Source organism: Coturnix japonica, chromosome 8 (genome assembly GCF_054131305.1).
Source record: "Coturnix japonica strain WE chromosome 8, WE-NBRP24, whole genome shotgun sequence".
NCBI classification, from domain to species: Eukaryota; Metazoa; Chordata; class Aves; order Galliformes; family Phasianidae; genus Coturnix; species Coturnix japonica.
The window spans coordinates 10,736,238-10,754,883 of NC_140670.1; the positions used below are offsets into that span (position 1 = coordinate 10,736,238).

Consider the following 18,646-nt stretch of genomic DNA (forward strand, 5'->3'; position numbering starts at 1 on the left):
CCTTTCTCTATTTCTTCACTTTCTTTTTCTTCTAGGAAATACGAACCTTGGCCTTGATGGTGAGTTCCTAGCTTCACCGTGTGGCTCTAAGTGATTAGCCATGTGTTCATCCTAAGCAGATACCTACATGATTATTGCACAGCTAAGGTCTGTTTAGCTATTGCTGTTGGGGTAGTGTTGACAGCTGAAGGGAGAGCTCATCTTGCCATCTGATCTTGGCACTTGAATTAGGATCAGGCCTTTTATTCTTCTAAGAGGTGACATCCCCTGCTCAGAAGGGGCAGGGTGGAGTAAGGGGGGCTGATCAAGATAATGAAAACTCATTGACAGCACTTGGCAGACACTTTGTAATGAGAGGGGAATACATATTTCCACCATTGATAAGTATAACTTGATATATGTCCCATACAAAAATCACTTGAAACAGTGGTGACAACAACAACCCCTTTGAAGGGAAAGGCAAAGTAATTACTTGGAGCCAAATTACTTGGATTTGGGCTGGAGCTTAGTCAGGTCTCTGTATTGCTTTGCTTCCCAAGCAAATACAACTTTAGGAGTCTCCAGGAAATTTCCCCCTAAACACAGAGGAGCTCTTTGGTTGCAAAATGCAAAAATAAAAGCCCTGATGATATTTTGAAAATGAGTTTTACTTTGTCTAGGGACCGCCAGGACTTCCAGGTGTGGCTGGACCTCCAGGGCCGCCAGGACAGAAGGTATTGCAGAGCTAAGGGAAGAATTCACACACGTCCCCTCCCCAGCGTTTCTCTTCTTCCTAGTCAGCACTGTCAGGCCAGGTCCTGCCAGGCTCCACTTCTCCTCAGCCACAGTATCCTGAATCCCTTTTCCCACAGTGATAAGGCATTATCTCAGAGATTAAGGATCCTTCCTACTCACCCTCCCCCTTACAAAACATCTTAGGGAAATTGGTCTTTGCAGGGGTGGTGTTGGTTGGACACTGTTATAGTGCTGGGACTGTGAACTGTCATTCTGGGTAAACAAGGCTGCTTTCAAATGGCCAAAGTAACAGTTTTGTGTTTCAGGGTGAAATTGGCTTACCGGGTCCTCCAGGCCATGATGGAGAAAAGGTAAGACAAGCTACCTCTGTGGATTGTTTTATCCTTCAGTAGCCTTAATTGGAGCTAATTTGCACCTATACTTATGCATGGCTGCTTTTCCACCTGAAGGTGGGAGGGGGAAGTAGTTCCAATTGTGTTACTATGAGTAAACGAGCAGCACAGGCTCTGTGCTGGGGAGTCACGCTGCAGGGCTAACATTTCTCTTACCTGCCAGTCTCACTTATTGGGTGGATTTCTTTTAGGGACCACGAGGCAAGCCAGGAGAAATGGGCCCCCCTGGACCTCATGGACTGCCAGGAAGGGATGGACCACCTGGAATAAAGGGAGAGCCAGGCCAGATTGGGGTTGCAGGAGAAAAGGGTGATAAAGGAGAGCCAGGCTCACCGGTGAGTACATTGGAGCCCCTCAGCAGTGTTCTGCTCTTGTGGCTCTTCAGGTTATGGGCAGAGCCATGGGATAACTCCGAGCCTCTAAGCAACTGGGGCAGAGTGCCCCATCTCCTGGCTTGAGCCTGTCACAACTTCTGCACCCCAACACTAGTAAAGAGGGTTTATATGCAGAGAGTTTTTGCCTCTCTGCGGGATTATTAGGATGAAGCTCTTGCAGTAACAACAGCTGGCTATTGGAGTGATTTCTAGCATGTCCTCCAGCAAACTGCATAACCACAAGCAGAAACTGGAGGCAGGAAAGCAGTCCTTCATTGCCACTCTGGGGAATGGCACATCCACGGTGACAGGAGGGTGTTTCAGGCACATTATGGTCTGGTTTCAAAACTAGCAAAGCCTTGCCTTTCCCTGTTGTTCTGAAAGCTGTCTGGGTTTTCCATTGTATTCTTGGAGCGCACAGGGCACGACTCATTTCTGGCAATGATATCTGTAATACCTGCAAAGAGGTCTTGCAAAAAGCTGCAAATCTTTCTTGATTCATAGGGTCTTGATGGCCCCACTGGAGAGAAAGGAGAACGAGGTGACCAAGGGATGCCAGGACCACCAGGCTTGCTGGGTCCCATTGGACTTCCAGGATTGACAGTAAGAGTGAAAAAAGACAGGCTGACCTTTTCTGCTCAGCAAAGAAAAAACAGTACAGAGCAACACACATTTCCCAAAGTGCAGTAAATCTCAGGATTCCTATGCTATCCTATCCCTTGGAGCTCAGTGCTTCGGCGTCAGCAGACATGTCAGGTCTCTGGCAGCAGGCAGGAAGCCAGCAGAGCATCAGCTCCCTCTGCTCTCTGGAGGTGCTTGGCTCTGGCAGCTGCCTACAGAGCCTGTACAACTAAGTCAGCCCACCCCTAGCTTGCTGTCAGCATGAGGCTGCTGCTGAGCAGCTTGCTGTTCCCTCCCTGGTAGGCTGTACTGCAGCAGGGATGTCAGACTGCTGTTGGGGAAAGGCAGACAGAGTCCCATGCTCCCCTTAGACATCCTCAGGACACTGCTCCCAGAGACCTCCTATTTTGTAAGGTTGTCATCTTTGGAAGCAGAGGTGCTGAAGAGACATAAGTGAGCTGTTAGTGAAACACCTGGTATACTCTCACTCCTCCTTTTGGGCACTGTTGCTTCTCAGCATGTGGGTGATTGACAAGTGGCTTCTGATGGAGTGAAGCTCCAGAAGGCAGCTGGCAGTGACAGGATCTGTTGTTGTGTGCAGGGAGAGAAGGGTCAGCCTGGGGAGCGTGGAGACAAAGGAAATCCAGGAGAATCGGTAGGTCACCTGTCTCATTTCCTTTCTGCAGTAGGGGAGGGATGGCTTTGGCAGCAGTGCTGCTGAAGGCCAGCACATCCCACCCTCTTATGATACCACAGACTTTATCTTGTGGGACTGAATTGCCAGAATTGCTGGCCATCTTTAGCTCCTGTTGCCCTACTTTTCTTCTACGTAAGAACAGTCTAGCTCGTGTGCAATCAATAATGAATGCTTAAAGAAGAGCAGAAGACAATGGGAGGCATAAGCATTATTTTCCTCAACATTTGTGGTGAAAGATATTTGTTAAAAAAATACCTGCCTGGACCTGGATGTTTTCAATATGTGTTGGCTTTGTGAATTTGCCCCTTTTCTCCTCTAAGCTCAATGAACTTCCATAATGCCCTGCAGTGAGGAGTCCCTCAGGCTATCAGTACTCATGTGTAGAGCCAGCTACCTTCCTTCCTATACTTCGAAACAGCTAGTTGCAGTAATGGTGGGAGACTAGTGGAAGTGTATTTTTTTCTGTAAAAATATCACTGCTTTCCTTTCTCCTAAATCTCTGCAACTGCTGCAATAACCCTTTCCAGTGTCCTGCTGCTGCTTCTTGGCTACTTTGTCCTGGATTGCTGTTGCTTTTGAATGCAGTCCTCTGGGGCAGTCCAGGTTTCCAAGCCTGGTGGAGCTCAGCTGCTCCGTGTGCCCTGCCTCCCCCCTGAGCATTTCCCCTTCACATGCTGAGGCCAGCAGCTTGACACTGACTTCTCTTGCATTGCTTTCTAGATGTCTGGCCCCCCTGGACCTCAAGGCCCACCAGGACCTCCAGTAAGTGTTGTGATTCACCTGAGGAGAGAGGAACTGGGAGTGCGAATGAGATGAAAGTGCCTGGGGAGAAACTGGGGTGCAGAAAACTGACAGAAACGCTGCAGCATTGAAGCAGCAATGCACTTAATGGCACTTGCAGAACTACCTCCGTGGTAGGTCAGAGCTACAGCAGGCTGGGAAGTTAAAGGGTGGGAGGTTAGATTAGCCTGAGATGAAAGGGAAGACAGTAGTGAGATGGGATGGACAGGATTAAAGGGATCAAGTGCAGAAATGGTCTTAATAGCAAGCCTGGCCTGCTGCCAGGTTGTTCTTGGCGAGAGCCTCCTCATTGCCAGATGAGAACAGTACGTGAAGTGCCCTTTACACAAATAAAGAGGCCTTTGGGCTAAGCATTTGTGCCCTTAGTGTGTCAGGAAATGAAAGCTTTATGTTGCCCAGTGAACTGGCATGCCTGGGTTTTAAGGCACACCCTTAAGTGTTGCTCATATCTCATTTCTCATCCCAAATACAGGGTCTTCAGGGCCTCCCAGGACCGAAGGTAAGGCTGACACATTTTGAGTCCTGAAATTTTGCTAGTGTTGTTCAAAGCGCCAGAATTCCTCTCAGCAGCAGCTTCCTAGCTTTCAAAGGGCTTGTTCTTCCATATTGGTAAGAGAACAAACTGTCTGTATGCTATCCTGAAAGGAATGGTTTAGCAGCATCCATCCAGAAAAGTGTTCTCAGCTGGAGAAGTTGGGAAGCCTCTGGCCCTTGGAAATCTTCCCATGACAACATAGCTGAAATCTTTGTCTGAAGGGTAAAGGTCTGTACAGTGGGATGGACAACCTGCCATACAATCCAAAGTAACTGAGCTCTATTTTAAAATTAGCCAGGTTTGATATGCTGTACATCCTGCTGTAATGCCATTCAAGAACTTCACTGTTCTCAGGGATTTAATGTTTTCTCATCTCTATCTGCACGTGCTTATGCTCAATCTGTTCTGCTGGTTGGCAGGTGCAAAGGAAAGAGAAAGTCTGTTTTCCAAATGATTTTGACTTTTTTCAAAGCTTAAGGACACTGGTCATTCCCTTCCTGTGAACCTACAGTTTAAAACTCAAAGCCACCCTATCAGATCATTGCCGAGTACTTGCATTTACCTGACACTCCCTGCAAGAGCAGGGAGAACAATACAGGAGGAAGTTCAGTTCCCCTTTGACCATCTTTAATTATCCTCTGGACTAGAATCTCCTCTTATTGGCATTGATTAGAACAAGTCACTTTGACTGATTCTGGTTTTCTTCTGATTGAACCAAGAATTCAGCTAGAGCACAACTCTTTCTTAGCTGCCTCTCGCATTCTCTGCTGCTTTGTTGCTCTTGGAATGAAGGATTGTTTGTTATATAAGTGGTGTCACGGTGGATTTGTTTTCTCCATCCTTCCTTTAGGGGGAAGCTGGGATTGATGGAATGAAAGGAGAGAAGGGTGTCCAGGGTGAAAAAGGAGACAGAGGGCCACTGGGATTACCCGTAAGTATCCAGGAAGCAGGCAGTGCTTTACAAGCCAAACTGGTATCAGCCGTAAAAAGATCCCTCGGTAGGAGATGCACGCAGGGATTTGATACGTAAAGTCAGAGAAAGAGATGGTCTATAAATAACCATGCCTTTGCTTCTTAAACTCACAAAGCCTCCGTTTCTGAGCAGAACCTGTGGTCCTTTTAGCAATCGTTTTAGCTCTTCCTGCTTCTGGCCCGTAGGTCATTTGCAACCTCTGTTACTGGTCTTGCCCCATTTCCCTGAAGTACAAAGACATGCAGAAGTGAAAAAGAGACACCTTCCCAACAGTTTATCTCATGGGCAGGCTTTGTACATAACATAGTGTTTCCAAAAGCATCCAACCCTTGCTGTCCACTACTTTCCTATCACTTCTGCAGTGGAATTGATGCTTTCCCTGATGCAGGAGAGGCTTCATGTGCTCCCTGCTGTACATGAATTCAGTATGAGAATAGTTCTAGTGCACTGCCTAGCTTACGAGGAGGGATTTTGGCAGAATAATAACATTGCACGAGCTTCAGATACAAACCTGAGAATTTTGCAGAGAAAATCTCACATATCATTTCTGCTGAAAGCCACTTCACCTGGTGTCTGAGTCTCATCTGACTGCTGATAATGAGTTAGCAGTAACTTAGTCATACTCAGTTGCTCTACCAGTCCCCAGATTCTCTCTTCATGTGAATGCACTGATGGTAAAGCACCCTCTCCCTTCACTGAACGGTATTGCCTGGAAACAAGCACTGCAAATCCTGCATCCCATGCTTTATGATTTTGTTGTCAGCTTTTGTTTGATCACCCAAAGCTGACTTTGACTGAAATGTGCACATCTTTGTTTGTAAAACGTTTTCCTTTTTCAGCTGTATTTATAGCAATTTCCTTCCTGACCCTGGTGCACTTCATCTGACTGTAGGCACCCAACTGAGGCATGTTTTTGCCGTGGGTTCCATGCATGGCCAGTGGGAAGAAAGTGGTACTTCCAGAAGGCTCTAATCTGAAGGATAGTGAATCCAGGAGAAGTAAAACCTCAGTCCCCATTCTGCCCTGAGAAGTGCAGATGGGAGCTTTCTGTGCAAAAACAGTTGTTCTCTAAAGTCTGTGCAGTACAAAGACAGGGAAAGGAGGTCCTTGTAGTCGTCTACGCAGAGGATGCCCCAGTAGTTACCCTGCATTGAACCCCATCCGCCATCAGGGCTCCATGCCTGCATTCCTGCTCTTAGTCTTTTGACCTTTGTAGTCCAGCAGTGTCAAAGCCCCCTGGCTCACAAGTGTTCCTGAGCTGAGGAGAGGGGAAGGAAATGTTCTTGTTGAAATGTTCTGTTGGACCAATGATAGCAGCTGGCCAACTAAGCCCTGACAGAACAACTGCTAGGTTTTATGCAAGAGAAAATTAAGGGCAACCCAGTCCCACCACAAGGTTTCATCTGTCACACTGTCCTTGTCTGCAACAGAGCAGCTTCTTCCTCACAGGTTTTCTCGATGGCATAGAAAGAGGGAAAATTTGCATTCTGAGGGGGATCCAAATGTTGCAAGTCAATATTATGCGTATTCAGTGTTTCTGTGTTTTTGTTGGTTTGATTGTAAGCACCATCACCTGTCCTTGAGATCTTTTGTTGATTGCAAGCATATGTTTGTCTGGAGTCACTGCTTCACTCACCTCTCCCCTCCTCTCTCCTTTCCCCCCTCACCCTCTTCCCCTTTCCTCCTGCCTTGTTTTTGTTCACCTTCCCCCATCTGTTCAGGGTGCTTCAGGTTTAGACGGCAGGCCTGGACCACCGGTGAGTTCCATTTCTCCATTGCCCTATGTTACTCTCCCCCGTACTGTGACTTGTCTTGTCTTTACCACCAGTCTTGTTTACACCAAAAATAACCTTATTTTCTCCAAAGCAGGTTTGGGAGGGGGTGAGGTTAAACTTAAGGATGAGAAGTGATTAGTCACACACTTGTCTCTTTTGATACTTTGAGTCTGTCCGGATCCCAGCATCATAGTCTACTTGTTCCACTTCACCTCAATAACAAGATAAATTTTGCATGGTTCCATGACACTCGGTTCTCCTGTCTGCTTTATTGTGAGGGGTCTCCATCTTGTCTTTCTCCATGGTCGCCTTGCTTGCAGCCTTTTTACAATAGCAGCTGTTGCTACTGTGTGGCATAAGTCCACGCTGTGGAGTTAGGAAGGTGAATGCCTCACTATGCAATGTACTGCAGGGGATACATCTGAAGGCTGTGCTTATTCTAGGCTGCAGAATGCAACTCTGAAAGAGTTGAAGCAGGCCCTTCAACAGGCTGTGCTCCAAAACAAGTTTCACAGGTGTCTTTCAGCTTGCATGACTGGCTGCAAATGCTTTTATTTTTGCCAACTCAGCTGACCCTTGGGGGAAGGAAATGACAGGAAGAAAAGAAAGTCACTTACTATATTTCTATGTAGCCTTTATTCTGCTACAGCTTTCAGCCTTGCCTGTGACAAACAGGAGAGCAAAAATCCATCGTGGCAGTAATAGAAATGCTTACTGTAACAACCATCAAGGCATAGCTTCAAAACTCAAAAATGAGGCTCTGTGAGATGGTGCTGATGCAGTTCCCATGCATGCTCTTCAGATGGCATGCAAGAACTTCCTCAAACCCATCATCACCATCACTGAAAGCTGTAGTGATGCCTTTAGACACTGGACTGTCCTTCTCAGCTGTGCTTTTTTCCTGTAGGAGCAGCAGCGTTTCCTAGCTTCAACAAAGCCCTACAATAGGAATAACCTGATGTGTTTTCTTTCCTGCAACTACAGGGTACTCCAGGACCAATTGGAGTTTCGGGACCAGCCGGACCAAAAGGAGAAAGGGTAAGTTTGGTTCAAAACTGAGCAATACTTCGTAACTTCTTTGAAGATATGACAGCTGCTTAAAATGGAGAAGCTCTATGTCTTTCTAGAAGCTGGATTTTTTTCTCTCTTTGTGCATGGAAGACCCACAGTTGGCATCTTTGACTTCTGTCATTTTCTTGGGGATTTAGGTGCTTTTAAAACATGTCTTTTACATTTCCCCTGTAGTATTTTTGTTAGTCACTGCTGTGCTGCCTGTTCATACTGAATGGGTGTGTAACAATTTCTACTCTTCTATTCCAGGGTAGTAAAGGAGATCCTGGAGTTGTAGGACCAATGGGACCAGCAGGACTTCCTGTAAGTAAGGGAGTACTAGGGATTTGTTATCTATGAGTGCCTGTTCCATTGTGGTTGATAGCTTAAGTTGCTACTACAAATAGCATTTGCAATTTCAGCTAGGTTAGGTGTTAAATGACCAAAGTTAAGAGCTTAAATATCCCATAGGAGCAAAAGAAAGAGTCGAATAGTTTCAGAGCAGTCATTTAGAATGAGGCAGATGAAGCTGAAGGGAACTGCTAACTCACCACAGTCCTCAAAATATCAGAGAAAGCTGTGTGAGACTCCCAGGATTTGTATCTTAGTCCAGAATCACAGAATTGTAGGGGGTAGAAGGGACCTCTGGAGATCATGAAGTCCAACACCCTGCTAAAGCAGGTTCCTTACAGTAGATTACACAGGTAGGTATCCAGGTGTCTGCATTGAGAAGGCAGTATCTTTTCATCACTGTGACAAAAATTGCCTGCAGTGAAGTTCTCTGTTCTTTCAGCTCGTTGTGTTTCTGTCTTAGAGAAGAAGCAGTGGTGTTCTAGCCTGGATGATCTAATGGAGGTGGGAAGGAAGTCGTCTACAGGAAACATTAGATTTTACCATCTAGTAATTGATATAAACAGAAAGGACAAATTCTTGGATGCAAATTCTTATTTTGAGTGGGCATACAATTTTAACGTATTTCTACTTTTGTGTTGATGTATTTCAGGGTTTACAAGGTCTGCCTGGTGACAAAGGAATCCGGGTGAGTTACCACGCGAATTTTGTTCTTTGTACAGTGGTTATTGTCTGGGCAATGTAAAAATAGTTAGCATGTAATTCTATCTGCTGGTCCTTCACATTAATCACTTTTATGTACCTGTATTTTAGAAGGTGATACCTGTAGTTTGTGTCATCCTCTAGGACATCACAGTACATCTCTCTGAAAGATACAGGATGATTTTCTAATATTTCACTGTTGTAATAACTCTGTTGTCACTGAAGCGTAGGGCTTCATGTATAATAGAGTTAAGCCAACATGTCGAGCTTTAGGAAATCCTGCTCTCTGTTTTGTGATGTACGTAGGGATTCCCACAAGAACTAAGTGAGATGCAGCTGCCAAATCTTACTATGTTACTTTTGAATTTGCACTGAAGCATGGAAAAGAAGGTTGACCTCCAGCAAATGGTTCTCCAGAGAATTTGGGAGAGAGAAATTCAGAGATGATAAATTCACATACATTAAAGAATCAGACATGAAGTCTTCTCAGATTTTGTCCTAAGTGGATGTGGTGAAGATTTGGGTCAAAACCAATAATGCGAGTGGCTGCTCTTCTGCCTTAACATTCTAAAAGGATAGCCATGACTAAAAAGCATGCATTGAAGCTCCTTTTCCAATCAATTCTCAGTGACATGAGGAGTATTTTGTTTTTGAAGGCCCCGAGCCGTTCTGATTAAAAACAGAAAAAAGAAGACCAAGAGTGAATATAATTTATATTTAGAAATGTAAATGACTGGATTATGGTTTTAAGATTACAATTGTGTAAATATATCAAGCAGTTTAATATAGTACATGTGTATGTATTTATGCATGTACTCACACATACACATGCACACTTTCTTCATAAGACTCTGGTATCACCTAAATTGACCTGAAAATAAGTGCATATGCTCATGCAGTGATTTCATGACATGAATTTTTATGTTTTTCACGCATATATTGAGTGTTCTCTGTTCTTATCTGCAATGTATTTCTGATCTTTGTCTGCACAGAATGAGCAGTTCTGAAAAGCAGTAGCCAATTGGCATCTTAAACTAGGGGAGAAAGGTCTGAATTTCCTGGGAGCTCCAAAGTTCTCCCCTTTTTTAATTAGTCCATTTCTGGCTTTGCTTCTTAACTTCCTCCTCATTAAGATGTATGATGTTTTGTTTTATGTGGCTTCTAAATGGATAATAGCTGTAACAGAATTCCTAGACTCAATCATTTGCTTTTTCACTGGGTTTTTCACTGGCTGTAGATAAGCTCGTAGGATTTCCCTGAGCTCTCAGCTGCATTGTCTGAATGTGTCCATCCCTTTGAAAGCATTGCAGACATCTTACCTTCACCATTTAGGAGAGCTTGACCCAGTGCTTGTTCCCTAGGGTTTGCTCTGTTGCCTGGTATTCCCAACTGAGCACTAGTTTTCCCTCAGTGAGGTTCTGTGCCAGAACCACCTCAGAAGTGAGGGGCAATCTCCCCCAAATTAACTGCTGGCAAAACTGTGACAGTTCAGCTAGGAGACCTCAAAATGAGCAAGAAGAAAGCTGTGAAGTTAAAGAGAAGGCAACACTCTGACCTGACCTGTTCTACAGGGGGTAAGACCTGGGATACCATTCGTCTGCAGTATGCATGGCACATTCATATGAAGCTTTTCAGTGTTGAATATGTCAACTCTGTTAAGCTTCCCAACAGTTTGTCAAAACCTTCTGTGCTCCCTCTCAGTTTCTTTAGACCAAGCAGTGCTCTTTTAACCTCAGCAGCCCTCCTGCTGCCTGTTGTTCAGAGCATGGGACACGTAGAGCCATGGTGGTGGCACCAGGTTACAATGGGAGCAGACAGCCCTTCAGAAAACCCAGCTGAAAAAGTGTCAACCCTGTCTTTTTCTACCAAGCCGATATCTTTGCCGCTGTTCTAATGCCTGTATTTTTTTCTTATGTGTGTATGTGTGTCTTCCTCGCTCCTACAGGTCCACCTTTGTCCCCTTTATCCCTTCCTCCTCTTCCGCCTTTCTTCCTGGTTCCTTCCTCCTCCCTCCAGAGCAACCCATGCTGCATTTTCCTGGATCATTCTCTGTTCCAGTGCTTGGTTCTGGGTGATTCCGTCTCGTTGCTTCTGCTCTCCCATCCATTTCTCCTGCCAGCTTTGAGTTTAACACATTTTAAAGAAGAAACAGCAGCCTGTGCTGTCTGATGTTATCCCTAAATTCCTTTAACCTTCCCCACAAGGACCCTGAATTCAATTCCCTGTGCAGCAGCCCCTTTCCCGGTTTATGCTCAGCAGCTGTGGTAATTTCCTCAGTTATATAGAAAGATTTGCTGTTGATATGACCAGCAAACACCCATGTAACATCCAGCCTTGGCTGACCTGCTGTGGGTAGGACATATTGTCTCACATTGAAGAGGGGCCACAGGATATCTGGCCAGGTATCCCTGGCTTTCATAGACCCACTGCTTCCCCTTCAAGGAAAACAAGGCTCCTCTTTAGTTATTTTGGTGGCTTTTTTCTCCTTCTAAAACATTCCCATGGATGCAAATTTCTTTCTGAATGAGAATTGAGAACAGAAAGAAAAAGTAACATCAGCACATGGAGCCAGGGACAACAGAGCCTCACAACCACAACAGGAGGTCCTGGCTGGGCTCGGCCTCAAGGCTTGTCCCCCAAAGCTGCCCATGAAAGCCACCTCCAAGCACCAACTGGAGACTGAGAGCAAGCAGCATGCAGTGTCTCTCTTCCCACTGACATATGAGGAGCCCAGGGAAGCGGTCATCCCAACAGTGCAGTGCTCTGCTGCCACTATGGCACTCCACCTTCCTATGATGCAGCACCTGCACTGTCTGTCAGTGTGGGATTTTAGGAATAGCTTTTATGTTTGTCCAGCTTAGGAAAGATTGGTGGTACCATATGTCATTCATCACTTACCATCTCAAAGGGAGGTTTCTCTTCTCTTAAAATGTTTCCTACATGTTCATTTTTAAACTATCGCTGACATTTGTTTGAAATGGATGATCCTAAAGCATTTGTGTATTCTTTTTTTTCTTGGACTAAACTGTTATTTACAGGGGGAGAGGGGCAAGAAAGGCTCTAGAGGGTCTAAAGGGGATAAGGGAGACCAAGGAGCGCCTGGATTAGATGCACCCTGTCCGTTGGTATGTTCTGTTTTATCAAATGTATTGTTTTAAGATGTGTTGGTGGGGAAGAAAAGACCTTTGCTGCTAGCTGTGGTTCTTCTGTGGAAGCGTTCAGTGTCATCATGCCTACATAAGAGCAAAACTGGTTTTGTTGCCTCGGAGTAACAGCCAGACGCTGTGATTGCCTGCGAATGACACAGGGCACTCGAGCTGCATTACCCAGACAGGAAGCACATCTCAGTTATTTTCAATGGGATACATTTCTGCCAAGATACAGTGTCTATAAATCTAGATAAATAAATAAATGAATATGTATACATTTTCATCTAAGCTCATGCACTGCGGTGAACGGCCATAAATCCCAGGAATGCTCATGCATTGTGCTTCTAGAAATTCATGTGCTGGAATTTCCAGTCAGGATATGGAGAATGGATGATTTGAAAACAGATGAGATATCATTCCCATCATCTCTAGTTTAACTCAGTTACACTGAGTTGTAGATTGCAGAAAAATAGGCGGCTGATCACACAGATAAACTAAAACAGAGAGCAGTGCTGTGTGTGTTCTGGGTATGCAGCAGAGTGTCCTGTGACAGTCGCAGTGCAGGACTGTGCCTGTCCTCCGGTGCCATGGAGGTGACTGGCATCAACTGAAATAACGATAGTGGTTGATTTCATAAACAGGGTCTCCGAGGTTTTAAAGGCGAGAAGGGTGAGCCGGGGTTACCTGGGCTGGACGGGCTGGATGCCCCATGCCCATTGGTATGGCGTACCTTCCCTTTCCTGCATGTTTATTTGCTTTTATATCTTGGTTGTTATTTCCTGGTACCTCCATGTAGTTGCATGCTCTAGAGATGTATGGCAGCTCCTTCCTCACCTCTCTCCATCCCACCTCCCTCACACCGCTGTGGTCAGAAACAGTCTTTTCCTTTCTTCCTATGATTCACAGCTGCTGCCAGTGTTACTTTATGGCATGAGGGAAAACGCAGCAGGAATGAGAATTTAAGTGCTGCTTCAGTTCTTGCTTTGCCTTCACTTTGAGAACTTCTGTTAGACTAACACATGAAAACTGCCTCTGCACTAGTTTGGCTTCCAAACCTATGAGCTGCAATGCTTACATCCTTCATTAACTCTAAGTGCTTGTATGTGGTTAGCAGTTTGACACCACTCTGTGTTACTCAGTCACTGAATACTGACTGGAAAAATATAGCTGTTAGAGGCTCACATGAGATGTTACCAGACACTTATCTCCCTCAGCTCCCAGTAGATAATTCCTGTTTGTGACTCTTCCCTGAAATGAAAGTGGTACCCACAGCATCCAAAAACTTGAACTTGGAATTACCTATTTCCCCATATCTGCCTCATTCCAATATTAAAAAGTGATCATTGTGTTAGCACTTTGTTTAACCCAACTACTGTAGCACAAAAGGTATTCAGGAACACTTAACCTCAACTGATTTCTAACTATCCCATTAAAGAATACCAATTTATTCAGTGATGGAGATCATTTGTGGACATGCTGCATTCAGGTGAGGCTGTTGCCCCCTCCAGCTGTCTGCACCACTCCATAATACCCTGAGACTTGTGCTCTCCTGCCCTTCCCACCCCCATTTATCATGGCTAGGTTTGCTTGAGGATGATCTTTCTGAACCTTACGTTCACTTAAAGGTGTTCACTTTCATTTGCAAGAGATGTAATATTAGTTCCTTCAACTAGCTGGAAAAATGTATCCCAAGGAAAAATGTGACACCATGTTTAGCAGGGGTTTCTATATTCCTAGCTGTGGAGTTACCATTTTATCTTCATAGCAGCATGGTAACTACTTGCAAAGCCTCAGTTGCCACTGTGTCAATTCCAGGTAGTATAAAGCAAATCTCAGAAGCGAAATCATGCCTGCAAAGGAACAAAAGCCACGAGTTCCACCTCCCACTGCCAACACCCAGAATTCTTACAGAGCAAGTTTGGGCTGAATACAGCACCCGATTTCACAGGTGCCAGGGATTCTGCCTGTGCCCTCACAGACTGCCTTGTGTTTGTCTCTGCTCTTCATGGCCACATTACAATGGACACATCTTAATGCCTATAAGGAAACTTGACAGAAAATCCAGTGAAATACAGATGCTGCTATTTTTATTTACACATACAGCGTACTGGCATGCAACCTAGCTTGAGAACTTGAGTAAGCATGGGTTTTGATCCAGCTCAGTTAAAAGCATCCTGCTGACACATTCACGTGCATAGCTTATGGAGGCCATGAACTAATGATATACACATCTGATATGTGGATGGAGACACTTGATACTAATAAGCATGTCCCATTTCCATTCTCTGCAAATTAGCCTGCAACAAACACTTCCTTATGACCCTGGTCTTCCTCTGATCCCTACACTGTAACTCTGCCTTCCCATTCCTTCATGCACCTAACTTTCCATTTCCTCCCGCAACGCACCGCACCAGTCACTCCTACCACCACCAGAGTACCAATGGGAATGCCACAAGTTACCCAGCAATTAACTGATCTAAAGTTCAGGATTTCCCCATAGTGGGGGGAGAGGGGGGTGAATATATGCCACAAGGGGGACCATAGTCCAAAAAAATGCATTCAGAAAGCAATATGGTTGCAATATGCTATTGTGCATTTGCTTATCTATTCATTTTGTTTTGTTCCCTTCTCAAATGGGATGATGTACTTTCTCAGGAGGTGCTTGAGGAAGTGAGAACTGAGTCCTTTAACTGAAGAAATGTGCCTGCCTGGCTCTTTGTTCAATTTCACTGCTTGCAGTTGGGTTCTCCTGGGGAACAGAATCAGCCCCAGAGCTTGACATGCACACACAAGAAGTATTTGACTTCAGTGCTTCAGGTGTATCTCCTTGGGCACGTCTTTTCAGCAGCTCATCTCCTGCTCAAGAGTACATTATTATCAACACTTGGTTCCCATTTTCTCATGTTACATGCTAACTAATGGCAGTAATTCACAAAAGTGTTTCCCAACTGCTTAGTCTCACGTATTTTAGTAGCAAAGCCCTTGAAGTGTCCAATCTTCAACATAAAAAAAATAACAATAAAATTGCATCCTGACCTTACAGCCCAAGGTTTCAGAGCTGCAGAGTTGAGGGGGTATTTTATAGAAATCCCACTGACTTTAGTGGGGCAAAAAACACAAAACCATCCATTCAAGGTGCCGGCTGAGATCCTGGAGTGGGAGCCTCTCAGAGGCAGGAGGGGACAGCTGAGCAGTCTGCCATGTGATAAAGCAAACCTTTCAACACGGGGCAGAAAGGAGATGGAATTTTTTTCCAGGCCCTCCTCAGGAGCCAAAGTTTGCATTGCCCCTGGGGTTTGCCTGACCATGCTGTGCCAGGAATGATAACCCACCCCAGTGCTATAGAGCCAGGCCTATGATATAGCCCTGCCATTTTGTGTTCCCCGCGGCCAACCTTCTGCTATACTTCCCTAGCTGAGAAGGAACTCCTCTGTTCCTCTCCTTCCCTAAGGGAAGCCTGGTTAAGCACTTTCCTTGGAGAAACACACACAAGCTTATGGCCCTGGTGTGAGCCTGCAGGCAGCCCCTCCAGCCCCAGCCTTGCTTCCAGCTGGGCTCAGCCACAAGCCTGGGTCACTGCAACGGGCTGAGGAATATCTATCCGACTATTCCTCCAACCCTGGTTCAGGCTGTTTGTTGCAGCTGTAATAGTGAACCCATTCCTTCTTTCCTCATTCTTTGTGCTGTTTTCTGTGTCCTAAACTTCTATTTCATTCATGCTTCTGCAGGGAGAAGACGGCCTTCCGGTTCAAGGCTGCTGGAATAAGGTAAAATGACCTTGGAAACGGTGGGGCTGTGCTGAGTTGGCAGTGCATGTGGTCTGGCTGGGTTTTCCAGGTCCATACCTCTGAGAAACAGGATGCAAAACTCTCCTTTGTTTTACACCAGTGTTCAGTTTTATGGGTCAAAAAAGGAGAGAATTGTATTCCCCACGGCTGAGGAATTGTCACTAATGTTTGTTTATCTTCTTTTTTGCAGTGATTGTTCTAACCCTGGACTGGCCTGTGTGTGTTTTTGTACATAGAATATTTATTTTTATACAGCGTTCTTCTCTGAAATGCTCAAAGTTATGCATTTTTACAAATTATCAAGAAGCTGCGTATTTTTTGTACAGGAAATGCTAGATCTCCCTTCATCCCCGTTTGTCAGTTCTCTGTGTATGTCTTCATAATGCTTGTTTTGTCATGGAGTACAGCTGTAATATTTACATGATATGTGTGTGCACATGATGGATATAGGAACTTAATAAATTATTGCATTAAAAGTGCCCAAAGGAACTGCCCTGTATACCTTCTAAAGCAATTCTCCTTTTTTTTTTTTCAAGCTGGAATCATTCAAGACTATTTCAAAGTATGATGTATTTTTATTAAAGAGAAACATTCACAGGTTTTTGTTTATTTAATTCAGGTACTCCTGGGAAAACATGCAGTGTAATGGGAACTTAGAGATTCTCTGACTCATGACTGTGGAACAAGATGATGTTTCACGAGCAGATTCAGTCAGTCAAGTGCAACCCACCACAGTTCCTCAGAGTGGCCCAGTGCCCGTTCAGTAAAGGGAACACCTCAAAGGCCGTAATGGGTGTCTCTTGCCTCTGGCTTTAGCAGTTACTTACCTGGATTAACTCTCATGACAATAAACCCAGGAATTTAAGAATATTCCTAAATCACAGGCCTGCAGCTACCTTAATTAGAGCCTCATTTAAAATCGAACATATGGCAGAATACCTCGATGATATCCTAATGAATATTTATTAGATAAAACAATCTGCGTGGCTCTTTTAATGCTAACCAAAGTCGCATGGAAATTTGCAGTGTGTCATTGTAATTTACATATGTACATCTTAACAATCCTCCTTGTCCTACCTTTGTTAATGTCTAAAACCTAAATTACCCATCAAGAAAATCATCAGACTAAATGAACATCACGACATGCTCAGAAAGTTAGCAGAAGCCTGGAAACCTGAACTGAGTTTCATCTAAAAAGCAGCACAGTTTCTACCACCCTGAGTCTTTGCTCCCTGCCCCACAGCTCCCCACTCAGATTGCCCTGGGAGTCAGAAACTCCCTGTAATGTTCATTATTTTTATAAACATGTCTTTATATGCCAACATGGTCGTTTGGATGAAAGTCTTCCACACGCAGTGAGATGCTCGGGGTGCTGGAAAAGAAAGAAAGCAAACTGCAGAACACTGAGAGATTCTTGTTTTCTCAGCACTGTATCCCATTAATGTAATAAGAGCAGTACGTATTTAAGCGTGGATGCCATAGGGCTCTAGTGTTTTAATTACGCACCTGTTGAACACAAAGCAATAAAACCCCAACCAGCTGGCAGGATCGGTTTGGGAAGGTGATAGCAGCAGCTGCAGTGAATGTCTTATCTAGTCTTAGAACATTGGGTCCACAAGGTAGGTAGTTTGAATGCTTCACGCCTTTCTAAAAATGCTGGGTATAGTTCATCCTCAAAAACATACAGACCCATAGAAGGATCTGCTGGTAACTCCTGTTCCCTTTGCTGTCTGTCGTGTATTTTTCTCTTGTAACTTGCTTGTGGTTGTACTGCATGGGACTGCCTTTGCTTGGAGTTGTCCTGACTAGAAGTAAAAGCAACAGTGGTGTTGTCTTAACATAGCTGCTTGCATGTCACAAGGGTAGGAAAGCAGTGATGTGCTTGGTGGTTGCTGCTGACCACAGCCTGGCTTTGTTGTGTATTTTGAACTGAAGCAGATACATGTTTCAGACTGAGTGAATACGAGGGGCTGTGGGAACAGAAAACTCATCACCCACTGTGGATAAATCAGGGGTTGCAAATAAGAAATCAATTGTGCCAACCCAAATATAAATGCCTCACATTTCTAGAACAAACCCAAAGAGTTGAAGCTGGGTTTGTGCCATGCCAAATGCAATGGTTTCGTTTCTGGATCCCTGCCTGCTAAAACCTGTAGCTAGGTTACTGTCATTGTTGATTGCTGTTAGCTCTGACTGGCTGTTTTCATGTGAAATCCTTTGTCTGCCACTTCAAGGGACAAACTCCTTGGCTGATAGCCAAAAAGTGAGACGAGTCTGAGGGTGGAGAAGCTTGGGAAATGACAGCAAAAAAAAAAGGAATGCAAGAAGGACCTTCCTGAAGATTTGCTGAGATGCTTTGCAAGTTCCCTCCCTGGAGCTTAGGAAGAGTTCTTCAACTGCATGCCAGGAAGCTGCGCCTGGGTAATGGCTGGTGGGACAGCAGGAGCTCAGCGTGACAACGCTTTTTGCTTTGCTTCCTGTCTTCTCCCAGAGGCCGTTGGCAGAGCTGGAAAATGACACCATTTGTATTATTTTTTTTTTTTTCCTTTGGTCCTTTTTACTTCAGTCTATTATTGTGGTCAGACTCTTCAGATGAAGAATCAGGCTCATGTCCCAGCAATCGCTGTATGAATGAGTGCAAGACAGACAGTATTTCAGTGGGGGGATCCTTTGATCCAGGAAAGAAATCCTCTTGAGCAGTTG

The 18,646-nt window shown here is 44.8% G+C and overlaps 1 protein-coding gene across 50 annotated transcripts in view; it reads left to right on the forward strand.

Annotated features, from left to right (window-relative positions):
- Positions 1-18,358, forward strand: part of COL13A1 (collagen type XIII alpha 1 chain) — a 49,420-nt gene extending 31,062 nt beyond the window's left edge. For 11 of the 50 annotated variants that reach the window (XM_085555032.1, XM_085555036.1, XM_085555044.1 and 8 more), the window contains 15 exons: positions 36-59; positions 660-713; positions 1,041-1,085; positions 1,319-1,462; positions 2,006-2,104; positions 2,724-2,777; positions 3,540-3,581; positions 4,093-4,119; positions 5,006-5,086; positions 7,888-7,941; positions 8,224-8,277; positions 8,957-8,992; positions 12,045-12,131; positions 15,884-15,922; positions 16,134-16,542. In XM_085555032.1, coding sequence (XP_085411158.1) covers positions 36-59; positions 660-713; positions 1,041-1,085; positions 1,319-1,462; positions 2,006-2,104; positions 2,724-2,777; positions 3,540-3,581; positions 4,093-4,119; positions 5,006-5,086; positions 7,888-7,941; positions 8,224-8,277; positions 8,957-8,992; positions 12,045-12,131; positions 15,884-15,922; positions 16,134-16,136 — 843 coding nt within the window. In that variant the 3' untranslated portion in view covers positions 16,137-16,542. Of the gene's footprint in view, positions 1-35; positions 60-659; positions 714-1,040; positions 1,086-1,318; positions 1,463-2,005; positions 2,105-2,723; positions 2,778-3,539; positions 3,582-4,092; positions 4,120-5,005; positions 5,087-6,849; positions 6,886-7,887; positions 7,942-8,223; positions 8,278-8,956; positions 8,993-10,951; positions 12,132-12,796; positions 12,875-15,883; positions 15,923-16,133; positions 16,543-18,177 lie in introns of those variants that run through there. The other 39 variants (XM_085555011.1, XM_015866453.3, XM_085555019.1 and 36 more) reach the window with 18 other exon arrangements.
- Positions 18,359-18,646: the final 288 nt, after the last annotated feature.